The sequence below is a fragment of the Tursiops truncatus genome, chromosome 2 (assembly GCF_011762595.2).
Source record: "Tursiops truncatus isolate mTurTru1 chromosome 2, mTurTru1.mat.Y, whole genome shotgun sequence".
NCBI classification, from domain to species: domain Eukaryota; kingdom Metazoa; phylum Chordata; class Mammalia; order Artiodactyla; family Delphinidae; genus Tursiops; species Tursiops truncatus.
In genome coordinates this window covers 172,728,100-172,752,183 of record NC_047035.1, presented here as the reverse complement: position 1 = coordinate 172,752,183, position 24,084 = coordinate 172,728,100, and the positions used below count along the sequence as shown (strand labels likewise).

Genomic DNA, 24,084 nt, shown 5'->3' with positions numbered 1-24,084 from the left:
CGGCCCCGGCCAGCGGGATCATGGAGAACCGGGGGTTCGGTCCCCACTCGCCCGCCGCTGCCGGGGACTGGAGGGGCGGAGCGCGGAGCCCGCCGTCCGGGCACTCAGAGCCGCCGGGAGGTGGGAGGCCGAACCGCTCCGCTCCTCTCTCGCTCGCTCTCCTCAATACGCCATGGCCAACATGGCGGACATTAAAACTCCACTGTGCGCTCTTCAGCCAACCCCAGCCATTCCCCACACTGCATCGCGCAGCGGCGCGGGCACGCGGGGGGGGGGGGGGCGCGGGCTCGAGGCCGGGCGCCGGCACGGAGCGCGCGTCCCGCCAACCCCCGGCGCCCGGCCCCGCTCCCCGCGCCGGGCCGCCCGGCCCCCGCCCCCACGGCCGCCAACAGGCCGGGCCGGGACGCGCGGGGCCCTCGGACGCCGGGGGCCACGGCCGACCTCCCCGCCCTGCGCGCCCGCTACCCGCCGCCCGCGCTCGCTCCCGCCCGGCGCCGTTGGCTGACAGGCGAGGGTGCAGGGAAGCGACCGCCCCTCGCGCGCCGGCTTTCGGCGCGGCGCGGCGGCGGCGGCGGCGGCGGCGGCGGCGGCGGCCCGGGCACCTGTCACTGCCCGGCGGCCCGGCCCGGCAGTGGGAGAGCGGGCGCCCCCAGCGCGGGCCGGCGCGGCGCTTCAGGTCTTATGACGAAAATGCAGACGGCATTCGCGGCAGGATGCTACTTTGCCGGAACTTTTACCAGCCATTATCTTTACGTCTAATGAAACTCTGGATTGTATTTGATGGGCTCCGCGTGGATCCTGTGTCAGTTCCCATCATTGCGCTCCGTGTAAACAGGAGGCGTCCTACGTTGCTCCAAAGTAGGGCTTTGGTGGGTTTTTTTTTTTTTCATCCTGCATTTTATCGACCCGCACTCTTTTATTGTCATCGAAGCAAAGAGAATAATTATTATTGGACACCGTAACCTTCAGGGAAAATTTTTTTAAAGCAAGACACTTCAAAATTTGAGAGCCGGATGATTTTTCTACACTGGAAGAAAATGCTGCTTCAACATAGCCATGGGTTGACACTTATCATTTGTCCTCTGAAAAACTTTATACAATTGAATTATATGAAGACCCTATAATGCTCCTGTCAAACCAAAAAAAGAAGACTTAAAAAAAGAGGAAAAGATGTATTGTTAGAAGAGATTTAGATAGATGTGATGGCTACCATGGGGCTTATAGTACACACGAAAATGAGTATCTAGAGAGCGCTTTGCAGGAGAATATTTTAAAAATCCGGAAGACTGTTGCGGTGGGTTTAATAGGTTTGACAGCAAATTTTCAAATACTTGCCAAGATACAAAAATGTCCTGTATCTCCACTTTTCTCCCCGGGGGATAACTAGTAAAAATGATCACTATTCTTAATTACTGAATTGGATGGGAACTGTTATTGGCTTAAGGCACAGAAACAAAGTGCTATCTTTCAGGCTGGCTTCGCTACCACCCTCTGGGGTGGGGAGAAAACGGATTGCAGGTCGCCAAAATTATCCTCAAACTCTAATACTGACAGCTTACCTCCCATGCAGCAGATGGACATTCATCTACATGTCCTATACTAAGACGATGCATTTATTCATTCAGTGAACAAACATTTTTTGAGACTTCACGGCCCTCTAAGTATGCTGCTAATTACTCAGCACCCACAGGACTCCCGGAGGAGATTACATGGTGGGAGCAGGACCGGCGGATGGCAACTGCCACACCTGGGGTAAGTGTGAGGGCGAGAGCTCAGGCTATTTGGAACCAGGCAGAAGTGGCACCCAATCCGTGGGGAGTGAGTGGCTCTAATGAAAGCATTCAGGAAAGGCTTTTTGGAGGAGATGATATCGGGGTGTAGGGTAAGTATGGGCCAAGGTTGCAAAAATGAAGAGGAGAAAGGTATCTTGGGCCAGGGGAGCAGCACGTGGGAAAACCCAGAGCCCTGAGTGGGCGTGTCACATTCTGGGATCCTCACCGCACCGTGGACCATGACACTTAATTAGCCAGGTTGAACAGTTCCGAAAATACTGGCTGGATATTAGTACAGCAGTCCTCGCCAGCCTACTATATTAGATTTCTGAAAATCCTAGTAGTAGAATTCGGTTGATTGAGGAACCTAAGAACTAAAATAGAGTCTTAAGTCATGAGTGAACCACCAAGAAAGTGAATATATATATATATATATATATATAACTTTCATTAAAATAAGAGCCTATTGATAACATTCTCCATATCCTACACAAGTAATAATGGGCACTATACGACTAATTTCCTGTTCTCTAGAAATTCTAGACTCACCCTCCATGGCAGGTTCAGAGACATGCTTTCCAATTCTGCTTGCCTTTTGCAGGTGATCTGCCTGCCGAGAGACATTTTCTTTCTGCCACCGGTCCCCATCCAGCTCAATGCCCTGGATTTCTGACTTGTAGGTCTTACTTGCTTCCCAAAGACCCACAGGCTGGAGTCCCAAGCCTCTTACATTCAGTTCACTTCCCTCCCTCCTATGGGGCAGGAGTGCAGCAATAAAGGCTCTGGTTTAATTTTCCTCAGCATCCTTTATCCAACCCAAAGGTCCCTTGCAAAAATGGCTAATCCTGCACTGCCTTTCACTTTTTCTATTCCCAACTCAAACTTCCCTTTTTTTCTAAGTACCCACAACAAGAATGAGATGACATTCGCCATGTTGCAAAAGATACATACTAATGTAAAGCTGTATGTACTAGCCTTTCCCCAAAGGGAAGCTTTGGGTTGGGAAGGGACGTGCAGTATTTAAAACAGTTTTGATTCACGCCACAAATCTTTATTGAATAAGTAGGCAACACACAGTACCATCATGGCGGGGATACAAATAAGATCCTGCTAAGGGGTCACCCCGTTAACAAAATGACCATGACCAGGCAGGATGGTGGCCTGCAGTGCTCTGGGAGTTCAGAAAGAAGGCAGTCAGTTCCAGGTGGGTTGATCAGACATTATGGGGAAGATAGCGTGTGATTCGGTTCTGAAGGATGGCTAATATTCCAACTGGTAACGGGAGTGAAATGGTAGAGGAAAAGGTCTTCATGGGAGAGGGCAACTCTATGGACAGAAAGCGGGGCGGAGGCTACTGCCAGGTGTGTGTGGAGATGAGAAGGTGGACTTGGCCAGGGTTCAGTAGGAGATGATAACAACACAGGTATAAGATAAAGCTGGCAAGAACCTGGGTGGAGGGAGAAGGAGTAGAAAGGAAAGAGACATACGTTTTAACGGTAATAATAATCGCTCATAAGATCATCACCTTGCAACGTGATTCATTGCGATTGATCTCACATACAAAACGTCTACTTGAACAACAACGAGAATATGTCAAATGCTAGAGCGCTGACGCTGCACTTTGCTATAGATGATAAACCTGAAATGCAGCTCTAGATATTAGTTTATGCCCAGTATGTGCCCAAGTCCCATTAAGTGCTCTTTGAAATTGTTTCTAGGATTTGCCTCCTTATTTCCTTTCCCACTGTCTTCACCATCACCTCAGCTTTCATCACGTCCCACCTAGAAACAACCTCCAAGTCCAAGTCTCCTTGATTTCGCTCCTTCCTTCAATAAGCCTCGATGAAACTCCTACTTTATAGGCAACGGGGCTAATGCTCTCCTAACGGTGGCTGCTGGGAACCAACGGTGGCTTGTTGAGGCTGTGGATCCCTGGGGATATGACGATACAGAACAGACTGCCCTTCAGGCATTCACGGTGCAGTGCAGGCCCCCAAATCAGTGAACCTGAAGCCCCACTTCCATCTGTATCCTCCCTTCCCCAGCTCACTGATTCATCTTGCTCATTAGATAGAGCCAGTTTTGTGGGTGTTTTTTTGGCATGGCTGTCGAGGCCTTATAGTTTTGCCTCACTCTCTCCAACATCATTTCTCCCTACTGCGTAAGACAGAAAAGCTCTTCACTCTGGATTTTACATCTCATCACCAGCTTTAGAAACCGGCCAAGTCTTTCCTGTCTCCAGGTTTTTTCTTTATTCCTTTCTGTCTGTTCTCCCTGTCCAGCTTCAGACCATCTACTTCTAGCTACTGAAATGCTACTTCACAGGCATGTTTTGAAGATCAAATGAAACAATCCATGTCAAGCATTCATACGGTCTCCGGTCCACAGTAAACATTCAATAGATGTAAGCTACTGCTGTTATCCTTCAAAATGCAACTCAGTGATCTTCCTTCATGAAATTTTGACGGCGTCACTTCTCTGGGTTCTAATTTCCTAATCTGAAGAATGAGTAAGTAGTTAGGTGAATTCAAACTAATTTTTAAGCCTTCGCCAATCTTTCTCATCTCTGAACTCCTATTAGAGTGTTCAATGAGCAAGAACGGTAACTACCACTTATCGAACATTTACTATGTGCCAGGCAGCGCAGAAGTACTTTTTTTTTTTTTGTGGTTCGCGGGCCTCCCACTGCTGTGGCCTCTCCCGTTGCGGAGCACAGGCTCCGGACGCGCAGGCTCAGCGTCCATGGCTCACGGGCCCAGCCGCTCCGCGGCACGTGGGATCTTCCCGGACCGGGGCACGAACCCGTGTCCCCTGCATCGACAGGCGGACTCTCAACCACTGCGCCACCAGGGAAGCCCTGAAGTACATTTTAAATGCATCATCTCACTTAATTTTCAATATCTATGAGGTGCCTCCTGTTAAGAGCGGTTGCAAGTCCTGCCTCTCAAAGCTGGTGAGAGGCAACGCTGAGACCAGAATCCCTGGGATCTGACTCCAGAGTGGAGCCCCAGAAACCAGATAATAAAGTGAAGTGAGGCATGAACTGGGAGTGAGCCGAGAGAGAGGCTTGGCAATCAGGGCAGGAGGCAGCGAGAAGGAAAGCGGGACGTGTCGGGCCACCGATTGCGTTGTTTCTGAGGGTGGGAGAGACGTGGGCATATTTGTTTGCTGACAGCAAAGAATCATGTAAATGGATTAACTTTAGGACCGACTTCCTCTGAGGTTAAACTCTCAGAGAAGAATTCCAAAGAAGATAAACTCTCACTGATGGGCCAAAAGATTAAAAATAATAATCATAATAAATCCTGATACCAGTTTGGGTAGCAGGAGTCCAGATTCTTCCCTCCTTTCAAGCATTCAACAAATATTTCCTGGATGGTTACAGACAGCTAGGCAAAGCCGTTTGTGCAGAAGAACAATAATAAACAAGACATGATCCCTGTAGCCTCACAGAGCTAAGAATAAAGTAAGATACCGCGCTTGTATTTACTTGGGAAATGTGCAGTTAATCTCTTCAAGACGTGTGATGCACAATGATCTCAACATTAAAAAAAATGATACAGGGCTCTAATTGAGAGCATTGTGCAAAAGTACTAAATACATCTTCGCCTGCAGTAATCATTTTCCTTCACTTTCTTTTTATTTTCATAATAAGCTATAAAGAAATGGCATCAAATAATTCTTCCAAAATAACATTTAAGAAAATAAAAACTGGGAGCCCTTTATGATGTGTTGTATGTTAGAAAGTAAATGTTGAAATTGCGTTGCAGCATTTTTTTTTTTTTTTTTTTTTCGGTACGCGGGCCTCTCACTGTTGTGGCCTCTCCCGTTGCGGAGCACAGGCTCCGGACGCGCAGGCTCAGCGGCCATGGCTCACGGGCTCTAGAGCGCAGGCTCAGTAGTTGTGGTGCACGGGCTTAGTTGCTCCGCGGCATGTGGGATCTTCCCGGACCAGGGCTCGAACCCGTGTTCCCTGCATTGGCAGACGGATTCTTAACCACTGCGCCACCAGGGAAGCCCTCGCCTTTTATTCTTTTAAGGTAGAGGCAGACTGTTTCTGGATATATTCTGAACTGTTTTTATTTTATACAAAACATAGTTCTTAAATAGTATGTACAGAATTCCATGCATAAATCAACTCTGTAGAGAAATCAGCAGTTCAGATATTGCTTCTGTGACCCCCATTAAATATGCTGCAACGGGGGCTTCCTGGTGGCGCAGTGGTTGAGAGTCCGCCTGCCGATGCAGGGGACACTGGTTCGTGACCCGGTCTGGGGCGATCACACATGCCGCGGAACGGCTGGGCCCGTGGGCCATGGCCGCTGAGCCTGCGCGTCCGGAGGCTCATAATAAATATATATATGTATTTATATAAATAAATATAAAAAATAAATATGTATTTGGTAGTATTTATCTAAACTGGATTTTGTTAAATTACTGTTTTTTTAATATACTTATTTATTTATTTTTAACTGTGTTGGGTCTCTGTTGCTGCGTGCGGGCTTTCTCTAGTTGCGGCGAGCGGGGGCTACTCTTTGTTGCCGTGCGTGGGCTTCTCATTGCGGTGGCTTCTCGTCACTGAGCACCGGCTCTAGGTGCACGGGCTTCAGTAGTTGTGGTTCATGGGCTCAGTAGTTGTGGCTTGGGGGCTCTAGAGCACAGGCTCAGTAGTTGTGGCGCACGGGCTTAGTTGCTTCGCGGCATGTGGGATCCTCCCGGACCAGGGCTCGAACCCGTGTCCCCTGCATTGGCAGGCGGATTCTTAACCACTGCGCCGCCAGGGAAGCCCCTTAAATTACTGTTGCCTTATTTAATCCAGTGACTGGCACTTACTGATAGACACTGTCTGTAGCCTACGTGTTGGTCCAATGTAAGGCGCAGAAGGACATAAACGAGAGGGAGGAGAGAGGGAAATGTAGGAACCTTTAGGTGCCCTACAGTCTTGAGCATATGAAACATACTACTTGAGTGTTACACAGATCAGTATGGTATAAATGGTACGTGAGGGGTGAAGGGATGAAACTTAGAGGAACAAGAAAAAAAGCTGTTTAATGAAGTCGAAATTTATGTTGAAAGGTTGAAGTCAAAGTTACCAGTGGGTGATGGACAAAGAAACGTTGACAGGGAGGAAGGCATTCAAGAGACAGACTGCGTGAACTGCCTTTGCTCCTATGACCCAAGGAAGGAACTTACTGCTATACTCATCTGAAACGTAATATTAGCGAAATAAAACTTTTACTTTCACTACACGTATTCTTCTTTATGACAGTTTGAGTAACGTTGTGCCGATTGCCGAGATAAGCACTCCGGGTCCGGTTCCTCCTCTCTTCCAGAGATGCGAAGGGCAGGTGAATGGTTTCAAACCTGAGGAGTGTGGTTATGGGTGTGAAGAATGATTCATGGAATGAGGAGAAGGGGCTGGGGATGGAACGGCGGGGAACACCAACATCTAGAAGACAGCAGAGGCGGAAGGGCCAGGAGAAGAGCAGAGGAGGCTGGGAGAAGCCAGATGACTATTCAAGGCGGCGATCGATGAGGAGGTCCCTGGAGACGCAGCAATCCCGATTGCCACAGGACAACGTGGGCGGAAAACTGAAGGAGTAACGGGCTGAGTGGTGCCTGAAACGTGCTCATCAGTCATTTCCCAGGCAAGTCAAGCGAGGTCAAGTGCCTCCTAAGTGCCTCCTTACAAGACTTTTCTAGGTACTCGCTCACAGGAGTGAGAGCACCCTGAAGGCAAGGAAATCAGCTTAGCCTCAGGACACAGCTAGGGACACATCAGCAGCACCGCGCCACCACGTGACCCATTAGAAGAGAATATATTGCGTTATTTCTCGAGTCCTCACAAAATCCTGGTGACAGGAGGAAGTGAACCACATCTTCCATCTTTAAAGTTGCAGAAATAGTAAACAAACGACCAACCTGACTTGTTGAAGTGCGTTACTGACGAGAGCATACGCCACACCCAGATCTTAAAATTTCTTCTGAATTAGGGTTCCCAAACACTAGGCTCATTAGCTACAAGCAGCACAAGGACACTGTGGTAACACATATATTTGGATATATATTTTGGTGTTAACAGATTTATTCATTAGCCAGTTAACTTTTTGATGTTTTTATTCCCTCCAGTCTTTCTGGCTTTGTTTCTGTTTTTCACTTTCTTATTTTATAACATTGGAATAATACTGTATATTATTTTGTGGTCCTCACTTCTCAGTGTAATTTGAGATAGTACCACCTCATTAAATATTCTTCCCAAATGTTAGCTTAGCGTTTTTTTCAGAAGTATGTTTCATAAAACACTAATCCCAGAAGTTATGTTCTAAGATGAGCGTTCCATAAAGAGTTCCATATAAAACCAATAAGTGAGGGAAATACTGCCTATTATATCTTTCTCTTTAAAATACATACAGGCTCACAATGTATAGGCGCAAAGAAGTCCTGCAGAAATTTATTTACTTAGAACAGTATTTTCCAAAGTTATCTCACCTTGCAACCCCTTACCATGCATATACTATCAATTATTACCTTTAGTTTTATAAAAGCACACCTTGGGAAATTCTAACCTAGGCAATTCAAGGAAATAGAAGTTTTATCTGATCAAGTTATCTAATTACTTAAGAAGTCTCACATGTGAACTTTGAAAAAACATAAAGTTCTTATAAATGTAAAAATGTATCTTTATTAACACTTCTTAAGATTTTTATCCTGGTAAAAACAGTGCAAATAAGACAGGCACTAGAACTGAGCAGGCTGCTATACTTTGGCAATATATTTGGTGTTTAATACTAAATTAACTAAAATGTCTAGCTACATTTCCTTCCAAAAGTGTCTCCACTAAAAAGGGCATGTTGAACTTTGATTCAGAGAGGTTTTTAAATTTAGTTTAATTTTTTACTCTTACTTATGCTCTTGGAGCTGCAGTTTCTCCGTCCATAAGATAGGAATCATGATACAATCTATCACCTATGTTGTTACATTGATTCAATGAAATCATTAATGCAAAGAGTTTAGCAGGGACCTGACACAAAAGTCACGATCAACCCCCACGAGCTATGTTTTTTTGGCGGTACTTGGGCCTCTCACTGTTGTGGCCTCACCTGTTGCAGAGAACAGGCTCCGGACGCGCAGGCTCAGCGGCCATAGCTCACGCGCCCAGCCGCTCCGCGGCACGTGGGATCTTCCCGGACCGGGGCACGAACCCGTGTCCCCTGCATCGGCAGGCAGACTCTCAACCACTGCGCCACCAGGGAAGCCCGAGCTATTTTTTTAAGGATATTTTTTATTCTATTCCTTTGAATAGGTCATTCTACTTTTCTGAGCTTTATTTTTGTACATACAGTCTAAAACATAACATTCATTGTAAAGGCTTCAAAACTCTTAGCTAAGGAAACAAAACTAAGAAATCCTCAAATGAAACCAGAGACCGAGATACATATATAAACTAATCTATGTAAACTCTTACACTCATCTTTTTGTTTCGTTTCCATTTCGGAGTTTTGTTTCCTATGTTGAAATCTACAAGGACCTCTGCTGTACCCCCTCCCCCCATTGCCAATTGATTCACCAGGCGGTTGCCCAGTGACTGCTTAATCTCCAAATCTGGTCAGGCCACCTCCCCAGGGGGTCAGGGCCTCTCTGCACAGGTTGCTACAGTTTCTCTCAGGGTGAGTGCTGTGTGAAAAAAGAGTCCAATGCTATGTAACATTTTGCATTCAAAGTAGCAACATAGTGTAGTGAGACACAGCATTATGTACTGGAAGGAACGCTGGCTTCCATGTTGGAAGATCCAGATGCTCATGTAAGGCCTACCATTTACCAGCAGCATGAGCCTATAGAAATGATTTCGTTACTGGACCTTGAGCTTCTTGTATGCCTGATCTAAGAGAACACTTTTTCTCCTCCCTCTTAGACCATTACGAAGAACAAATGAGATAGTATTGTGTGTTCATTGCAGCTCTATTTACAATAGCCAGGACATGGAAGCAACCTAAGTGTCCATCAACAGATGAATGAATAAAGAAGATGTGGCACATATATACAATGGAATATTACTCAGCCATAAAAAGAAACGAAATTGAGTTATTTGTAGTGAGGAGGATGGACCTAGAGTCTGTCATACAGAGTGAAGTAAGTCAAAAAGAGTAAGACAAATACCGTATGCTAACACATATAAATGGAATCTAAGAAAAAAAAAAAAAGGTCATGAAGAACCTAGGGGCAAGACAGGAATAAAGACACAGACCTACTAGAGAATGGACTTGAGGACATGGGGAGGGGGAAGGGTAAGCTGTGACAAAGTGAGAGAGTGGCATGGACATATATACACTACCAAATGTAAAACAGATAGCTAGTGGGAAGCAGCTGCATAGCACAGGGAGATCAGCTCCATGCTTTGTGACCGCCTGGAGGGGTGGGATAGGGAGGGTGGGAGGGAGGGAGACGCAAGAGGGAAGAGATATGGGGATATATGTATATGTATAGCTGATTCACTTTGTTATAAAGCAGAAACTAACACACCATTGTAAAGCAATTATACTCCAATAAAGATGTTTAAAAAAAAAAGAGATAGTATTGTGAAAAATCTTTGACAATTGCAAAATGCCATATAATAAGGAAGAATATGTTATTTAATTTCCATTTCACCATAGTTGGTTAGGAAGGGCATAGGTATATTTGCCCCCAAATAACACATTGAAACAGAACATCTGTCAGCTGTTCAAATCGTCCAGTTGATCACAGAAGATTTTATCGCTAGTCTAGGGCCCTTTAGACATTTTCTTAAATAGGAAATCTTCAAGACAACACCAAAATTCACCCACTTTATTTATTTTTCAATAGTCTTTCTTTCACCACTTTTAATTTATCTTGCCATATTTTTTCAGTTATTCTAGAGAGAGTGTCTAGCGCAAGATAAAAATTTAGGAAATCTATGATAAGTTTGAATTATTTTGAGATAAAAAATGTACCTGTATTATATTTTTTATGGTTATAATTTTTTATAGTTTTCTCAAATTTCTCCTTATCTAAACCCACATTTAGAACAGAAAATAAAAATGTTTTCTTGACTTTGTTCACTAATTTACCTTTAAAGCAGCATTCAAGGTTTCTGGCAGATGACGATACGGAGGAGATTTAAGAACAATTGTTAAAAGATTGTAATATAGTGGTTAAAAGTGCTGGCTCCAGAGTCAGACACGATTTGGGTGTGAATCTCAACTCTGCTCTTTTCTAGCTCTGTGAACCTGTATAAAATTCTTAACTTCTACACTACACTGAGATAATGCATACTTCCAAGTATTGTTTGGAATAGACAAATAAGCCACATAAACAAAGTTACTGAGTTCTTACTTTGGCCCGTGTGCTTCATTTGCACGATCTCATTTAATCCTTACAAAATCTTACAATGGCTTCAGTTCCTGTCGTGATAGTAAGATTCCAATAAATGTTGGATATTATTTCACAAAAAAACCTGAGTATTTTTCTTATAGACTAAGAAATAGTTTCCAGTGGAGGGTGGAAAATTGGTTGCTCGGGTAGGGTGACCCAGGTCCAAATTACTTTCATTTCAACATAAACGCTACACTGGGTTTACACTAGCTGTTTAGTCCTCCTTTCTCTTGAACAAAAACATTCAAAACCCAAACCTTAAAAAAAAGAAATGCTATCTAAATAAAAAAGTGTTCCCTCTTGAATAATTTTCCAAACCCCATCCTTTCTCATTCCCTTCACAAAAATACCAGTGCCTGTGTGCGCGTGCATGCACACACACACTTTTTCACATCAGGCTTGTAGGGGACACTATTGCATGTTTCTCCAGCATCTCGTTACCCTCCTTCCATGTTCTTTTTTTTTTTTTTTTTTTTTTTTTTTTGCGGTACGCGGGCCTCTCACTGTTGTGGCCTCTCCTGTTGCGGAGCACAGGCTCCGGACGCGCAGGCTCAGCGGCCATGGCTCACAGGCCCAGCCGCTCCGCGGCACGTGGGATCTCCCCCGACCGGGGCACAAACCCGCGTCCCCTGCATCGGCAGGCGGACTCTCAACCACTGCGCCACCAGGGAAGCCCCTGCCCTCCTTCCACCTTAAGAGAATTCTCTTTGCCTTTATTTTCTTGGGTTGTTCCATAACCTGTGCCTTTTTTGAATAAACTTTCATGCTCTCCTTGAGAAACAATGATTCTTCAGCATTAATTTTTAACAAATTCTATATAATGGTCTTTCTTAATTCCCCATGGGAATAAAAAAAAAACAATTTTAAGTATACAGGAAATAGTCTAATTTTATAATAATATTGTCTCCATTACGTGAGTTTTTAGGACTAGTTTTTAAAAGCAAAGAGCTTTTTAAGCCATGTTACATTTTTATAATTGAGTCATCAATGAATTAAAAAATAATTCACACTAGGCTATCTCATCTGTATTAAATATTTATTAGCATTTTACTTTAAAAGATGTAGGTTCCAGGGGCTTCCCTGCAAAAAAAAAAAAGAAAAAGATGTAGGTTCCAATCCTGGCTTTGCCACCAACTAGCTGTGTGATCTTGATCTTAATTTCCCTGGACCTCAGTATCTTCGACTTCGAAAAAAAGGCCTAAGACTTACTGATCCCTTCCGATGCTTCCAACTCAAATTTTATGATTATCTCCCCATTGCTGTAGTTGGTCGAAAAAAATGGGGATACATGAAATTTTCTAAATGTAAAACGCTAGGAAAAGAAAATTAAATTTGAGATATGTGATTTCCATGGAAACTATGCCTTCAGCATTTCCCGACTCTATGTTTACATAGTATAGAAGGCCCTTATGAAGGTTATGAGAGCTAATAAAGTCCTAGAAGATATGCCTTAGGGAGAGTAATTTCAATGAGTGAGTCAAGATGTTATACTGTGTTAGTTGGTAATTAGTAACACTTGATGATTAAACAAAAAGTTCTTAAAGAATGCTTAGTAGAAGTAGTCTTGCCATAAGTGTGGTCAAATGTGGTCTGAGAAATCCATGTAGCTTACAAATATATCATTAAAACTGGAAAATAAATATTCAGAATTAATATGGAAAGAAAGATACAAACTTCGAAACAAAAGCTGAAGCAGAAATGGTCAAAATAATTAAGTCTGGTAATAAAACGTCTGCAGTTAGTCTGATATTACCACTGGAAAAGTGCAGGGAATTTCTATGTAATAAAGAAAGTAACTAACACAATATTATTGTTCAAGCACTGAGAAAAAAATACCAAACAGCAACAATAACAACAATAATAGTAACAATGTAACCAATAACAATTTGAAAAGTATGATGAAAGTATGAAGAGTACGTTTAAATCTTACATCAAAAAACTAGGTTACGTTTTATATACTTTAATAAGTTTTCCTAACATTGTTTCATTTACGGGGCTCCATCTCTGTGCAAGCATTGTATTACGAACCATGGGAGATACAAAGAAAAAGATGGCATTGTCCTTAATGAACTTAAGTTGTGTAAAAACAAACAGGGTATGTCCTGTGTGAATATTCTGGAATACCCTGGTTTGAAAGGAACATTTAAAATAATTTTATATCTTTATATTTTCAGATTTACAAATGATTGAAATAAAATATACTGGAAATGTTTCATAAATTTACTTTACAAACTGGTTTATTTTCATCTCTTTTCATGATATTTAAGAACTAATTTTTCAGGTTAACTATCTTAAACCGAAAGTTTATTCATCATTTCAGATTTTCCATTATGAAGTTGGAAATCAATATTCAACCATCATGGAATAGTCAACCATCAATTTATGTGACTATTCATCATGAAAAACTCTACAAATAACAAATGCTGGAGAGGGTGTGGAGAAAAGGGAACCCTCTTATGCTGTTGGTGGGAATGTAAATTGATACAGCCACTATGGAGAACAGTATGAAGGTTCCTTGAAAAACTAAAAATAGAACTGCCATGCGACCCAGCAATCCCACTCCTGGGCATATATCCAGACAAAACTCTAATTCAAAAAGATACATGCACCCCTATGTTCATAGCAGCATTATTTACAATAGCCAAGACATGGAAACAACCTAAATGTCCATGGACAGATGAATGGATAAAGAAGATATGGTACATATATACAGTGGAATACTACTCAGCCATAAAAAAGAACAAAATAATGCCATTTGCAGCAACATGGATGCAACTAGAGATTATCATACCAAGTGAAGTAAATCAGAAAGAGAAGACAAATACCATAAGATATCACTTATATGTGGAATCTGAAATATGACACCAATGAACCTATCTTCGAAACAAACAGACTCACAGACATAGAGAACAGACGTGTGATTGCCAAAGGAGAGGGGGTCGGGAGAGGGATGGAGTGAGGTTGGGGTGAGCAGACGTAAGCTATTATATACAGAATGGATAAACAACACCACATACTATATAGCACAGAGAACTATACCCAATATCCTATGATAAACCATAATGGAAAGAATATTTTTAAAAGAATTTATATATATATGTGTATATATATATATATATACACATATATATATATCTGAATCACTGCTGTACAGCAGAAATTAACACAACCTTGTAAAGTAAGTAATTTATGTATCTATTAAAGTGACAATGGTGTTATGGCAGTACATGGAAAGAAGCACCTACAGCAAAGGTGAAACGAGGGAGCAAAGAGCAGTACATGAGGAACCCACACAGGGATCACGACCTCCTAAACATCTATGATAGACAATGAGAGAATCACGAAGGAACAGAGAGAAGAAAGTTCCTCCCCAAGTGTGTGAAGCAGTGTGATACCACCTTCCTCACACACTTGAGAGAGAGAGACAGAGAGAGTTTCTCTGTTGGGTGTAATGTAGCATTTGCAATGGTAAATTCCAGAGCTAAAAAGAAACTACCTGGAAATTTCCAATATTCCACTCTTAACATCACTAACCATCCAAACTTTTAAAAAGTTTAGTAAGAGGTGAATTACGCCAGAAAAATCTTATGAAATTTAGTGTAGCTAATCTTGAATTTTAGATCTAAAGAATAAAGTTTTAAAATAAAATTTCATAATCATAAAAACCAAAATTTGAAATTCCATATATTTGGTATGTCAAATAGAATGTGTACTTAAAATTTCTATTCATTGTTTAACTCAAATTTTATTTTCAAGATTTCCCCGTTTCACTAGTTCCTTTAACATAGTGTGGCTGAACAAGTGTGCTTCCAAAAAAGCACAAAATCTTAAAGAGTCAAATAAAGATGTGTTTCCAATTGAAATGTATACTTTTAAATTTTATACGAAATTTGAGTTCCCATACATTTGAAAGGAAATAATACATAGACAACCGTCTATTTTTATGGTCTCAAATGAAGAGTAATGTCATTCTGCCATCAGCTAGCCTGTTATTTTTCTTCTTTTCTCTTTACATTTCTATTCATTTAGGGAAAAAGAATACTCAGTTATTATCAATACAAGTAGCCTTATAGATACAAACTCATAATTGCCAAGAAATAGTAAACAAAAGCAAATAAATCCCTTATGCATTCTTTCAATTCTTCAGTGCTGCCCCCTGCTGCCCCCTGCTGCCCAGTGTTCACACTTAACTGAAAATTGTCCCAAACTTTCAACCTATTTTACTTCTCTTTACTTTTCCCACCAAAACTTATCTGGCCGGAGATCCAGACCACTGGAGTTTTCCTCTACCAGCCTAATGCGTAAACAGGTTTATATATCAAAGAAGTAGTTCCTCCCTATTTAACCCATCACCATTTTCTGGCCAGTTACAAGCACTTGAACTGATGTTTGATGGGCAATGACCAACATCCAGGTTCCCAAGTCCTCCCTGTGCTGTTTCCCAGCTACCATCATGGGTCTATCTCCCCCCAGTCTCTAGCCCCCAAGCATTACAGCTTACTGTCTACCCACACTGGACTTCTAGCTGGTATTCCCAAGTGCCACAGTGTTTTCTCTCCTCCTTGCCTATGCTCACTCACACTTTCTTTACCCGCATGTCTTCTCTCAATTTCTACATGTTGAAAGCCTATCCACCTTCCAAGGTTCTGGTCAAAAGTACCTGCTCCACGAGGTTTACCCCAATTCCCAAATCTTTCTCTTCTGTTCTCCCTTTAATCCTTTAAGGCCCTGCACCATATAGTTGTTGTTTTAATGTAGTGGAAGCTCAATAAGGATTTATTTAATGAGTGAAGAGCAGTTAGCAAAGGAATCTTAATTCTTGGAGAGGATAGCTGATTCACTGACTTTTTGTAGAGGACCTGGGGGAGGACAAAGGGAGCCTCTCTAATATTGCAACAACCTTACACCTGAATAGAGTGGTCTTTTTAATTCCCATCACACCAAGTAAGACTGATTTTGATCCCTAAAATCAGGAGTGACTGTGAAAAAGTGAACTTAAAGCGCACACTGAGTGCTTATGTCATGTCAGGCACCATTCTAGGCGCTTTACATGCATGAACCCCACTGTAATCTCACAGCAGCCAGGTGAGTAAGTAATATCACTTCGATTCATAGAAGAGAAAACTGGGGTTCTGCACAGTTGAGTAACTGGCCAAAGGTTACACACGTCGTAAAGGGCAGACCGAGGAACTCAGATTGGTCAAAGCTGTGTATTTAAAGTGTTCTCATAATGTCTTCAACAGAAATGTGTATGGAGAGACTTCCAGTCAGCTATCTGGAAGTTAAAAAAAACCTTGTCAATAGAATCGCCTTGGAAATTGTGACCATATAGTCAGATGAAAGCCATGAGAGAGACTCAGTGTCAGTTAAATCTGTTAATATCTGCAAGAGTTGATTGCCTACAAGACAGAATGTGAAAGAATGTAGGAGCCTGCAAGAATTCTTGATTTCTTGAATATTCTATATTTGTTTAGACTAAAGTGAGCCTAATGATGCTATATGTACATTTTTATTTATTTTGTTTCTTGGTATTTTTATTATATGACTTACTCTGAGCTGTATGCTATGGCATTGTTTTCTTGACTAAGAAAAGTAACATCAAGGGGGCTTCCCTGGTGGCGCAGTGGTTGAGAATCCGCCTGCCAATGCAGGGGACACGGGTTTGTGCCCCGGTCCGGGAAGATCCCACATGCCGCGGAGCGGCTGGGCCCGTGAGCCATGGCCGCTGAGCCTGCGCGTCCGGAGCCTGTGCTCCACAACGGGAGAGACCACAACAGTGAGAGGTCCGCGTACCGCAAAAAAAAAAAAAAAAAAAAAAAAGAAAGGAAAGTAACATCAACTAGTATAGGGTTTTTTGGGTTTTTGTGTTTTCCCCCCATAATAGGATAACCGGAGGTTTTTTTGGCCTTTTTCATTTACATCTTCCACTTTTTCATACTACTTTATGAAGATAACCTGGGACGGGAGGGACTTCTATTTGAGTTCTTTGAGTGCTTGTAGCTTGTAGCAGTGATTAAGAGCAGGGGTTCCAAGGCAGACTGCCTGCCTTGCAACCTTGGCTCCGCTGTTCCCTAATTCTGTGGCTCTTGAGACAGTACTTCTCTAAGCCTCCATTTTCTTCTTCTCTGGAAATTGGGGGGACGGTAGTATTCACAGGGCTTTAAGGGTTACACAGCATAATTCACTTTAAGCCCTTAGCACAGTGCCTGAAACACAGTAAAACTCAATAAATGGTAGCTATTATTTCTATTATTGTGATGATTGTTATTTTTCACAGGAATGGGTATAAGTAGCCAGCTCTTAAGTTTTCTCATAATTGTAATTGAATAGTTATAAGTAACGTCTGCCTTTTCTACTGAGCTACGTCTATTATCAAATTCCATTTTTGGCTGATGGGAAGTAAAACAAGATTGTCCCCATGGGGAGTGTTCTTATGTGGTGGGGGAAACTGAAATCCTTAAATCTGAAACATGTTTATTTGTATCTACAGAAGATAAAATTATTAAGAGAACTAAAAAAAAAAAAAAAAAAAAAAAAAAAAGAATGTAGAAGCCTGCCAAGTTCAAAGGTCTCTAAGGGACAGTTATATATTCTAAAAGATTAAGAAATGCGAAATTCAAATATTTGTCAGTTGATGTAGCCACTTGTACGGGGACCAACGATTCTGACATGACTTGAAAAAAAAGGTAAAGATATGACTCAATATCTCAGGGAAGTAGACTTTGAGAATAGTTTTTTGTTTTTTTTGATACAGTGAACATAAATAAGGCTCATTGTGTCACATCAGTGTCTCAGACAAGGATCTAATTGTGTTCTAATCAAAATCTCTGCTCATCGAGAAACTTCAATTAGCTGAGAAGGCAGACAAAAAATAAACTTGAGAAGGCAACACCACAAATTGTTTGGTAGGATAACTCTTTTCTTAGTAGGTAAGAATCTTTCAACTTCAGAAAGATTTAGCATAAGTACAGAAATGTTTTCTTAGTCTATGTAATTTTTCTGTTTCAGAACATTTGACCTAATGGAGTAAGAGGTTAGCTTATTACACATTTAAGTAGAACTCCTACTAAGTTATATGAAGTATAAACATTAAAGAGAACTTAAGAATCAACATATTTAGAAGTTCAATTTATGAGACAGGTAAGACTTTCTTAACTTAAAAATGTCTGCTAAAGTACCAAAGTAGGCAATCAGATGTAGTAAATGTATAAATGTATATAAAAAGTTGGGAGGTGTTTATATAAATGAGACCAAAAGTCCTTCAATATACAAGACTATCTATAGTCTTTCAATATACAAGACTCACTCTTGAGAGCATCAAGTAACTTGTAACTGAAGACTAGCAGTTGATCCATTTTTCTTCCAACTAAAGTTGCTCATTAGGCAATCAGAATATGTTAACAGAACTGGTTGGACTGTCCAATTATTCTTTCAGTTTGAACCTTCCTCACTTCCTAGAAGATGGATTGTAGCTTTTGAAAGATTGAGATGAGAAGTAGCAACACTATCTACTGACCACCCCAATTTTTGGTTTAGTGGCTCTCTTCCGTAGTGTCGCTCAGCAATTCTCAACCCTGGCTATGTAATATCGATAGAATCACGTGGACAGCTTTTGCAAAATACTTACGCCCAGATTCCACCCAGATCAGCTAGAACCTCTGAGGATGGGGTGCAGGCATTTTATTTTTGAGTTTCTTGTTGATTCTAAGTGCAGACAGAGTTGAGAACCACTGGTCTACATTGTTTGCCTACCGTGGTCTGAAGTTCCAAGAGAACTTTCCACAACTATGGACGTTGCTGCAGACTGAACGTTTATGTCCTCCCCCACCCTCCAATTCATATATTGAAGTCCTAGCCCCCGATGTGATGGCATTTGGAGGTGGGGCCTTTGGGAGGTGATTAGGTCACGAGGGTGGAGCCTTCATGAATGGGATCGGTGCCCTTGTAAAAGAGACCCCAGAGAGCTCCTTCTCCCCTTCTGCCGTGCGAGGACACATCTATGAACCAGGAAGTGGACCCTCACCAGACACAGAATCTGCTGGCACCTTGATCTTGGACTTCCTAGCTTCCAGAACTGTGAGAAATAAATTTCGGTCATTTATAAGCTACCCAGTTTATGATATTCTGTGACGGCAACTTGAACGACTAAGACAGAAACATTCCACAAACCTGTTGTCCAATAACCACCAGCCAGGTGTAGCTACTGAATGTTTAATTTTAATTACTTCAAATTTAAATTTACATACAGCCACGTGTGGCTAGTGGCCACTATCCTGGACAGCACAGTTCTGGCAGTCCTGGCCATTTTAAATGATGTGCGTCTGTTATTACACAGGTGCTAAGTGACGCTTTTTGATACTGGACAAAACCAGTACAAAGCTGCCTCCTCGGGGTACTTCATCCCAGCTTCTTGCCAAGGCCTCCAGTGGATACAAGGATAACTCAACACTTACACAGGCTACTGGAAATGTTAAGGACATTGAATTGGCTGACTGTTTTTTACTCATTTATGTGGGAGGTTTGTTTCTTGGACTTTAATGAAAAATGAGCAAAAGCCTTCAGAACTAAATTATTTCTTTTTTTTAAATTTATTTATTTACTTATTTATTTTTGGCTGTGTTGTGGTGCGCGGGCTTCTCATTGCGGTGGCTTCTCTCCTTGCGGAGCACGGGTTCTAGGCGTGTGGGCTTCAGTAGTTAGAGCACGCAGGCTCAGTAGTTGTGGCGCACGGGCTTAGTTGCTCCGCAGCATGTGGGATCTTCCTGGACCAGGGATCGAACCCATGTCCCCTGCATTAGCAGGTGGATTCTTAAACACTGGGCCACCAGGGAAGTCCCTAACTTGTTTCTTATGTCTCAAAGCAGTGAAGCAATTACACTCTTGGAAAGGCCCTCTTGGCTCCTTGGCACGTGAGAGTGTTTTTCAGCTGGAGGTTGTGACCTCTGTCTTGGGAGGATGGAGGGTTTCCAGTGCATTGGGGCAGCGGCCTGAGTTTCAGAGCTAAATATAGGTCATTGGCATGACGGCCTCTCTTTCTCAGTCTCATCAAAACTGTGTCCTTTTAATGAAAGTGGGGCTTTAGTGGCTGGTGGGATAAAATCTTGAGAAAAACCATCAAAATGCCACAGATACACAAGTCTTTTTCAGATGTAACTTGCTACCGAGTACAACTAAGTTCTATTTTTACTTGGTTTTAAAAATAATTGGTAAATTATGGACTAATTTTTTTTGAAGTTAAAAACACACACATATATGAATTGATGGAAAAATAAGTCTCAAATGTGTTGTTCATGCTGAGGATAAGAGGAATCCTCCTTCAAGTCATCGCTCAGCTCTCAAGCAGGATATCCTGACCACCTATTCATCCTGCATATGTATTTATTCATATATTCGCCATTTATGAAATGACATCCTTTACAGTTTGGCATGTTTCAAGCCAGAATATTTACCATGGCAGGTACGATCTGATCCTCTAGAGCAGCGTCTCAAAGGGTGGTCTCTGGACTGAAAGCATCGGCAGCACCTGGGGGCTGGCAGCTTCTCAGGCCCCGCCCCAGACCCACTGATCCAGGAACCCCAGGTGTGGGCCCAGACACCTGTGTTTTAGGTGATTCCGGTGCACACTCAAGTTTGAGGTACACTGAATCCCCCAAGGGGAAAACTTCCATACATCCCAAAGATGGAAACATTTTGTACATAAAATTGACCTTGTAAGTTGTGAAATAGGAGCCAGTATTCTCTTTCAACCTAGTGCTATGAATCATGAATTTACCCTCTTCAACAAAGCCTCACTGACTCTCTACTCTCTGATCTTTTTTTCCCTATAGAAATGCAACTTCTAAAAGAATTTCAGAGATGTTCCTGAAGAGATGAGATGCAGTACATGTGCCTTCTGCAAATTCAATACAAAAATTCAGATATGTACAACTGATAAATTAGGTAAGCACTACTCATCTTAAGAAAAGATTATTAGATTTATAAAATTAGTCACTAGAGGATTCATTTAAACAGGAGTATCATACAGTGCATTTAAAATATGCCAATTTACAGAACATAAATTCACAAATATCCAGTGTGACAGTATAGAAGAATAGGTAGTTATACAGGCTATGATTTCAGACTTTCCAGGTTCAAACTCCACCTTTTTCACTTACTGTGTAACCTGGGCCAAACCTCTCTAAGCCTCCGTTTCCTCATTTGTGAAATGGGTATAATAATTATCCTATCCCCAAAGTTTGTGTGAGGATTTAAGGAGATCTTTAATAAAGGTAGCATTTAACCTAGAGGCTGGGACATAGTAAGCTCTAATTAAATGTTTATTTTTTTCTAAATTAGCTGCATCCATGAGCAGTCTGCTCTCTATGAAAACAGATATTCATGTTTTATCGTTGAAGAATGTTTTTACAAAGCCATTAAAGTTTATACAAAACAAATGGGAGCTAGCCACATTGAGCACTGGCTACTCAGCAGGTGTTCACCTTTCCAAAAGATCCTCCCTAGCTAAACCGATTAAGGTAACTTCAATCTCCCGGTCAGTGAAGGGTTTAGGTATGAGCATTTCCTACAAACCTGGCCAAAGAACTGTAAGAAGCAGTGTGCTGTGGGCCTCTGGGAAAGAATTTCTTCCCTTCTAAAAAGATACATAAGAGAAACTCTACTCCCTCTGGAAATTGTAATATCAGGATATGATGCTTGGAGCTGCAGCAGCCATCTTGTGACTATGAGGAAAGACACTGCTGACATTACAGCAATGTAAAAGAATAGAACCTACCAAGGAACTTGATAACATTGTTGAGCTATTGAACCCAACCTAGAACTGGCTTGCCTCCTGATTATTAATTTAGTTGAAATAATAAATCTCCTCATTTTTTCACACCATTATCAGTAGGATCCTACGTTAGTACAAAAGCAAACTATATGATATAATACATTTAGTATCTTAATTGGCTGTGTGACAAACTAATTTGGTGACTTTATTCTGGAGGTGATCTTAAACCACATGTAGAGATTTAATGAAGAGTTCCTTCCCTTCCAATTCATCTATATATAACAGCAGTCTTACTTTCCTGCTCCATATCTGATGTACTTAACTAATTACCGATTAGCTAAATGTCTAATTATATTACCTTCATAAATTAAAATACAAAAGGTTATTATAAAAATTTCTGTTACATAAATATCATTAAAATTTTCAGGTTTCAAAATAAAAATAAATATCTTAATTCTGATGTAATCCTTCAACACTATAATTGTATTTCCCTGCTTCATCTCACCATTTTTATTGACATTGACATTTATTTCATGACAAGGAGAGCAAAATGTACAAAATGAGGCTTCACCACGTTAAAAAAAAAAGTTTTCATTAAACGGACCTCACAAGGACACATCCAAAATTCCTACAACCAGAGTGATCCCCGTCTCCTTTCTTCTCAAGCGAATAAGTTAATATTTTATTTCTCACTTTGCAATAGGAATTTGCATTAGCTAACCAGCTATTTATATAGCATCTGTTTGGGCTATATCTAAAATCTGAGGGCTATCTTCCCCTCACTGTGTCCCAAATAATGGTCCTTTAGTAGAAGGACAGAAGGACACTTGTTAAATCCTATATAAATAGATTAAAAAAATTTTTTTTAAGTTTTTACCCCAGAAATCTTACTTTGCCTTTATTCTCAGATGGGAACCTCCCACATCCAAGATCTTAGATTTAAGTATCTTTAAAATGTTGAACCACATTGGACTGTAAACTCCCTGAGAGCAGGGATCCTTGCCTCTTTGTCTTAATATTGTATCTCAGCCCTTTAGCATCATAGCACATAATAGGAAGAAAAACTAGAACAAACATACCCCCAAAAGAAAAAAATGCTGAATAAATCAAGTATAAAGGATACTCCTTTCATCTTTTTCTTCAAGAAATCATTATCTTTGCTTTACTTTCCCTTCAGAGTCTCCATTTGAGAATCTTTTGGGAAAGATAAAAAACAAAGTCATAACACAAACACCCATTTGGTCTCTTATTTTCTTTCCCCGTCTCTTCCTTTGCAAAACATGTAATGATATGTCCAAGAAATAGCACAGGTAAGTACGCACAAAAAGAGGGTGGAATTAGAAATATATACAGTTTCAGGTCTCTATTGAACTTGGTTTTCAGAGGGCAAAATTTTTAGCTATCTTTCCTTCTTTTAAAAAAGTTTATTCCAAGGTGTATTAGATTGGTTCTGGCTAATTGATATTTTCAGCATTTTATGATGTCATCTTGATATCACTGCAAATGTTTCTTCCCTTTGTTACTTCATCTTTCCTAATAGGTTTGCTAACCTGAAAATTTCCCCAATCTTTAGCAATACTAATGCATACAAATTAATAAATTAGGAAATTATGTTGGTTCACTAAATGAAGTCTTAATAAAATTTTCAGTTTATTTCCATTATTGACCAAGCTCATAATTTCAAGTTCGTATTTCTGAGGTTTATTGTTTGGAATTTGATTTACAGATTTTCCGTGTCTTTGGCATTATTTATTTCTTCTTTCTGCAAACTGTTTTTTGGCCATTTCACTACTCATTGACCCCTCCCCCTCCCTCAGAGGGATGGGCAGGGTGAAAAAAATGATAACGATATTTTAACATAGTCAATTTTGCTACTTGCTACTATCTCTGATAAAAAGGTGTGCAAGAAAAAATAAGTGTGTAATTGTTGACTGAAATGACATTTCAAGATTAAAAAAATAATTCTTTATTGTTCATGATCTAGCAACTGTTACTATGAAAAACTGAGTTAGTTCCCTGTACACCAAATTTAATAAATAAAGATTTTTTTCTGATAAAACATAGTTTATTATAATCATTCTAATCATAATCTCACCAAACTCAAACTAAATGCCTACAAAACGTTGTCAATAAAAAAAAAAAAAAAAAAAAAAA

The 24,084-nt window shown here is 41.1% G+C and overlaps 2 protein-coding genes across 4 annotated transcripts in view; one reads left to right on the top strand and one right to left on the bottom strand.

Moving 5' to 3' along the window:
• The window catches only part of EPC1 (enhancer of polycomb homolog 1), a 93,607-nt gene that overhangs the window by 66,708 nt on the left and 2,815 nt on the right, over positions 1-24,084 (bottom strand). The gene's annotated exons all lie outside the window — the stretch shown is intronic.
• On the top strand, positions 21-24,084 carry LOC117311170 (uncharacterized). Of its 3 annotated transcripts, none has more exons than XM_033852501.2 (2): positions 21-1,752; positions 20,990-24,084. In XM_033852501.2, exon 1 carries the CDS (start codon positions 21-23, stop codon positions 960-962), a length of 942 nt encoding a protein of 313 aa, XP_033708392.1. In that variant the 3' UTR covers positions 963-1,752; positions 20,990-24,084. The 3 variants fall into 3 exon arrangements, with proteins under 3 accessions (XP_033708392.1, XP_033708393.1, XP_073657828.1); XM_033852502.2 differs by lacking the exon at positions 20,990-24,084 and adding an exon at positions 7,042-10,178; XM_073801727.1 differs by lacking the exon at positions 20,990-24,084 and adding an exon at positions 4,055-7,016.